The 6797-nt window shown below is 47.4% G+C and overlaps 1 protein-coding gene across 1 annotated transcript; it reads right to left on the reverse strand.

The window, feature by feature from the left end:
* Nucleotides 1-13: 13 nt before the first annotated feature.
* Nucleotides 14-6136, reverse strand: LOC138653802 (gastrula zinc finger protein XlCGF53.1-like; the record flags this gene model as incomplete). The annotated part of the gene is made up of 2 exons (XM_069743363.1): nt 5997-6136; nt 14-190 (listed from the first exon to the last, which is right to left on the reverse strand). Coding segments are annotated over exons 1-2 (255 nt in total), but the record flags the coding sequence as incomplete, so codon positions are not given.
* Between the last annotated feature and the right edge of the window lie 661 nt (nt 6137-6797).

The raw sequence follows: 6797 nt of genomic DNA on the forward strand, positions 1-6797 counted from the left end.
CCAGCAGCGTCACCTCTCCAGTCAGCAGCTCAATCATCTTGTTGGCGAGTTCTAGGATCTTCTGGTCATTGATCTCCTCATGTATCTGGGAGTGAGGTGGAGGCTCCAGGATTGGGCTCAGGGTTCCTCCCCGTCCTTCAGACACAGGGGCCTGACAGCGATCACTAGAGATCTTCACTACTATGTAATCCTGAGTGTGGAGACATTAATAATATCACTACAGACATCTCCAGAGTCCATCACCTCTCCGGTCATATCCCCTGTTATTCCCATAGATAATGAGGTCATGTGATGACATCAGAGCCTCTCTCCTCTCCGGTCATATCCTGTTATTCCCATAGATAATGAGATCATGTGATGACATCAGAACCTCTCACCTCTCGGTCACATCCCCTGTTATTCCCATAGATAATGAGGTCATGTGATGACATCAGAGCCTCTCACCTCTCCAGTCATATCCCCTGTTATTCCCATAAATAATGAGGTCATGTGATGACATCAGAGCCTCTCTCCTCTCCGGTCATATCCTGTTATTCCCATAGATAATGAGGTCATGTGATGACATCAGAACCTCTCACCTCTCCGGTCATATCCCCTGTTATTCCCGTAGATAATGAGGTCATGTGATAGACTCAGTCTGCTGAAAATCATCTTTTAACTTCCATCTTTTAAATTACATCTTTTTAATTATGATTCTGAATTAGACTGAATTCTAGAATGCATTTGGCTACTCATCACTACTACAATATTATCATCATCTGCACCATCTAATCGAGCTGTTCTCCTCTTCCCACAGGTATGCACTGACTTTACCCAGCTCTCCCTGGCTCCAGAATATCTCTGTATACTGCATTGATTTTCCATGGTATGCACTGACTTTACCCAGCTCTCCCTGGCTCCAGAATATCTCTGTATACTGCATTGATTTTCCATGGTATGCACTGACTTTACCCAGCTCTCCCTGGCTCCAGAATATCTCTGTATACTGCATTGATTTTCCATGGTATGCACTGACTTTACCCAGCTCTCCCTGGCTCCAGAATATCTCTGTATACTGCATTGATTTTCCATGGTATGCACTGACTTTACCCAGCTCTCCCTGGCTCCAGAATATCTCTGTATACTGCATTGATTTTCCATGGTATGCACTGACTTTACCCAGCTCTCCCTGGCTTCTGAATGTCTCTGTATATTGCACTGACTTTTCTATGCTTCCCCTGGACCTGAGTGTCTTGGTGCAGCACATATAATCCTTTTAGTATGCTTTCTTACCTATGAGCTTGTTTCCATGACCTGTTTTCATGTATCCCATTGTGTGATCCTGGCATCTCTTTGAGTGGTCAGTCTTACCCCTCCCTCACTTTATGACCTTTGCTTAACTCTCTACATCTGGTCTCCCATACCCAGCCACCCCCTCATTCACACCTGATTGCCCTTAACTGGGGATATATTCACATGCAGGAGTCTGCTATAGACTCAGTCTGCTGCAAATCATCTTTTAAATTACATCTTTTTAATTATGATTCTGAATTAGACTGAATTGGACTGGAATTGACTGGAAGGTAACAGAACACCAACCACTACAATGTTTCGGTTTCTTTTCTCTTTCACCCCCATACTACTTTCCTTCTTACAATCTCCTGCAATCCCTCCTCCTAGTAAGGAACTAGTCATTTCTTCCTCCATACTCCCCAGCCATCTCACCTTCCCCTCAGAACTGTTCCTCCACATACAATCCTTTTTATCCAGACACACACGGCCAATCATGTCCTATCCTGCTCCCACCTTCTAATGATCTGTCTGTTACTCCTCATTGCTGGTGACATATCCCGGCCCTCCCCAATTCATCCCCACACTCGTTTCTAACCCCCTGCCACGATCCTCCGCACGTTTTCCCAACCACGACAACCTCATACCCATTCATCCAGCCCCCACTCCCCCGCTCCCCCTACTTGGAGCACTATGGAACGCACGCTCCATCTGCAACAAACTGCCATTTATCCATGACCTCTTCATCACCAACAAACTCTCCTTCCTCGGCCTCACTGAAACCTGGCTCACCCCCTCTGACTCGGCCTCTCCAGCTGCGCTCTCCTATGGCGGATTCCACCTCTCTCACACCCCTCGCCCCAGCAACAAACGCGGTGGAGGAGTTGGCTTGCTCCTGTCCGACACCTGCTCCTTTACTCCAATCCCGCTACCACCCTCCGCTACTCTTCCCTCGTTTGAGGTGCACTCTGTCCGCATCTATTCCCCCTCCAACCTCCAGCTGGCTGTCATCTACCGCCCCCCAGAACTAGCCATCTCCACCTTTCTCGACCACTTCACCACCTGGCTACTTCATTTCCTCTCTGTTGACATCCCCACTATCATCATGGGTGATTTCAATGTCCCCATTGACACTTTCACCTCAGCTACCTCTAAACTTTTATCACTGACTGCCTCCTTTGGCCTCACTCAATGGTCCTCTGAGGCCACTCACAAAGATGGCCACACGCTGGACCTCATCTTCACCCGCCTCTGCTCCCTTACTAACCTCACTAACACACCCCTCCCCCTGTCTGACCACAACCTACTGACATTCTCGTCCCTCTCCTCTCCTAGTGTGCAACCCCCACTCCACAAACTCACTCACCCTCGCAGAAATCTCAAACATCTCAACTTACAATCACTCTCTGAGTCCCTTCTCCCTCTCACAGACATAGCCTCCCTTCATGACACAGATGCTGCTGCCACTTTTTATAACACCACAATAACAACAACACTCGATTCGGCCACCCCACTCATGCATAGTAAAACTCGTACAATTAACAGGCAGCCCTGGCTGACCAGCCTGACCAAAGAATTGAGACGGGCTTCCAGGATTGCTGAGCGGAGATGGAAGCGATCCCACTCTGCCGACCACTTCACTGCATACAAGCAGTCCCTCGCCAGCTTCAAGTCTGCGCTCACTGCCGCAAAACAAACTTACTTCTCATCCCTCATATCCTCCCTGTCCCACAACCCTAAACAGCTTTTCAACACTTTCAATTCTCTACTCCGTCCCCCCGCACCTCCTCCCTCCCCCCTCATTTCTGCTGATGACTTCGCCTCTTTCTTTAAACAGAAGATCGACACGATCAGAGAAAGCTTTGGCCCACAGCTCCCACTGCCCCTCTTAGCTGCTCAACCCTGCTCCTCCAAAACCAGCTTCTCCACCATGACAGAAGATCAGCTCTCCACCCTCCTGTCAAGATCACACCTCACCACCTGCACGCTTGACCCGCTCCCATCCCACCTCATCCCTAACCTTTCCACGGTCTTCATCCCAACCCTAACACACCTCTTCAACCTCTCACTCACAACAGGTGTCTTTCCCTCATCCTTCAAGCATGCCAAGATCACACCCATCCTCAAAAAGCCCTCCCTCGACCCATCCTCTGTGTCTAGCTATCGCCCAATATCTCTTCTCCCTTATGCCTCCAAATTGCTGGAGCAACACGTCCATCTTGAACTGTCCTCCCACTTCTCCTCCTGCTCCCTCTTTGATCGGTTACAATCAGGCTTCCGTTCCCATCACTCAACTGAAACTGCCCTAACTAAAGTCACCAATGACCTACTAACTGCCAGGAGCAAGCGACACTACTCTGTCCTCCTTCTCCTGGACTTGTCTTCTGCCTTTGACACTGTAGACCACTCCCTTTTGCTACAAATCCTCTCATCCCTTGGCATCACAGACTTGGCCCTTTCCTGGATCTCGTCATATCTGACAGACCGAACATTCAGTGTCTCCCTCCCCCACACCACCTCCTCACTTCGCCCCTTGTCAGTCGGTGTTCCTCAAGGCTCTGTTCTAGGACCCCTACTCTTCTCCATCTACACTTTCGGCCTGGGACAGCTCATAGAATCCCACGGTATGCAGTACCATCTCTACGCTGACGACACGCAGATCTACCTCTCCGGACATGACCTCTCCTCCTTGCTTACCAAAATCCCGCACTGTCTGTCTGCCATTTCAGCCTTCTTTTCTGCTCGCTTTCTACAACTGAACATGGACAAAACAGAATTCATCATCTTTCCCCCATCTCACTCTACCCCTCCACCAGACCTATCCATCAATGTCAATGGCTGCTCACTATCCCCAGTCCCACACGCCCGGTGCCTCGGGGTGATCCTCGACTCTGCCCTCTCTTTCAAGCCACATATCCAAGCCCTTGCCTCCTCCTGTCGTCTCAAACTCAAAAATATTTCCCGGATCCGTGCTTTCCTTGACCGCAACACTGCAAAAACGCTAGTGCATGCCCTTATCATCTCCCGCCTCGACTACTGCAACCTCCTACTCTCTGGACTCCCCTCTAGCACTCTGGCACCACTCCAATCCATCCTACACTCTGCTGCCCGACTAATCCACCTGTCCCCCCGCTATTCCCCAGCCTCTCCCCTGTGTCAAGCCCTTCACTGGCTTCCTATCGCCCAGAGACTCCAGTTCAAAACCCTCACACTGACATACAAAGCCATCCACAACCTGTCTCCTCCATACATCTGTGACATGGTCTCCCGGTACCTACCTACACGCGACCTCCGATCCTCCCAAGACCTCCTTCTCTACTCCCCTCTCATCTCTTCTTCCCATAACCGCATCCAAGACTTCTCCCGTGCTTCCCCCATACTCTGGAACTCTCTACCCCAACACATCAGACTTGCGCCTACCATAGAAACCTTCAAAAAGAACCTGAAGACTCATCTCTTCCGACAAGCCTACAGCCTGCAGTGATCCTCAACCTACTGAACAGCCGCACAGCCAGCTCTTCCCTCTCCTAGTGTATCCTCACCCACCCCCTGCAGACTGTGAGCCCTCGCGGGCAGGGTCCTCCCTCCTTATGTACTCGTGTGCCTTGTTATCTGCTCATGTTTAATGTATTTGTCTATATTTGCCCCGTATTCACATGTAAAGCGCCATGGAATAAATGGCGCTATAAAAATGTATAATAATAATAATAATGTGATGACATCAGAGCCTCTCACCTCTCCGGTCATATCCCGTTATTCCCATAGATAATGAGGTCATGTGATGACATCAGAACCTCTCTCCTCTCCGGTCATATCCTGTTATTCCCATAGATAATGAGGTCATGTGATGACATCAGAACCTTTCACCTCTCCGGTCATATCCCCTGTTATTCCCGTAGATAATGAGCTCATGTGATGATATCAGAGCCTCTCACCTCTCCGGTCATATCCCGTTATTCCCATAGATAATGAGGTCATGTGATGACATCAGAGCCTCTCACCTCTCCGGTCATATCCCGTTATTCCCGTAGATAATGAGCTCATGTGATGATATCAGAGCCTCTCACCTCTCCGGTCATATCCCGTTATTCCCGTAGATAATGAGCTCATGTGATGATATCAGAGCCTCTCACCTCTCCGGTCATATCCCGTTATTCCCATAGATAATGAGGTCATGTGATGACATCAGAGCCTCTCACCTCTCCGGTCATATCCCGTTATTCCCATAGATAATGAGGTCATGTGATGACATCAGAACCTCTCACCTCTCCGGTCATATCCCGTTATTCCCATAGATAATGAGGTCATGTGATGACATCAGAGCCTCTCACCTCTCCGGTCATATCCCGTTATTCCCATAGATAATGAGGTCATGTGATGACATCAGAGCCTCTCATCTCTCCGGTCATATCCCGTTATTCCCATAGATAATGAGGTCATGTGATGACATCAGAACCTCTCACCTCTCCGGTCATATCCCGTTATTCCCATAGATAATGAGGTCATGTGATGACATCAGAGCCTCTCACCTCTCCGGTCATATCCCGTTATTCCCATAGATAATGAGGTCATGTGATGACATCAGAGCCTCTCTCCTCTCCGGTCATATCCTGTTATTCCCATAGATAATGAGGTCATGCGATGACATCAGAACCTCTCACCTCTCCGGTCATATCCTGTTATTCCCATAGATAATGAGGTCATGTGATGACACCAGAGCCTCTCACCTCTCCAGTAAGATGGAAGATTATCTCCAGGGTGAGGTTTATTATCCTCTCCTCCATCTTCTTCTTCTCTCTATCCATCCTTGGTGGGTGAACCAGTAAAATTATTTGACATTAAAAGAACTAACGGACAGGATTATTCAGTGCAAGACCCTGAGTAGAAAAAAAGATGAACCAATATAAAAACATACCGAAAATCTTATGGAAAAATTACAATTACTGGAGATAATCCGATGCTGAAGTTGGTTTCTTATTTGGCAATTTCTTTTCTTTCTTTACCCCTTCATGACCCAGCCTATTTTGACCTTAATGACCTGGCCGTCTTTTATAATTCTGACCACTGTCCCTTTATGAGGTAATAACTCAGGAACGCTTCAACGAATCCTAGCAGTTCTGAGATTGTTTTTTGTGACATATTGGGCTTCATGTTAGTGGTAAATTTAGGTCGATAATTTTTGCGTTTATTCGTGAAAAAAATGGAAATTTGGCTACAATTTTGAAAATTTTGCAATTTTCAAATTTTGAATTTTTATTCTGTTAAACGAGAGAGTTATGTGACACAAAATAGTTAATAAATAACATTACCCACATGTCTACTTTACATCAGCACAATTTTGGAACCAAATTTTTTTTTTGCTTGGAAGTTATAAGGGTTAAAATTTGACCAGCGATTTCTCATTTTTACAGCAAAATTTACAAAACCATCAGTTTGAGGGGTCTATATGGCTGAAAATACCCAAAAGTGACACCATTCTAAAAACTGCACCCCTCAAGGTGCTCAAAACCACATTCAAGAAGTTTATT

This window comes from Ranitomeya imitator, unplaced genomic scaffold (assembly GCF_032444005.1).
Source record: "Ranitomeya imitator isolate aRanImi1 unplaced genomic scaffold, aRanImi1.pri SCAFFOLD_1190, whole genome shotgun sequence".
Taxonomy (NCBI): Eukaryota; Metazoa; Chordata; class Amphibia; order Anura; family Dendrobatidae; genus Ranitomeya; species Ranitomeya imitator.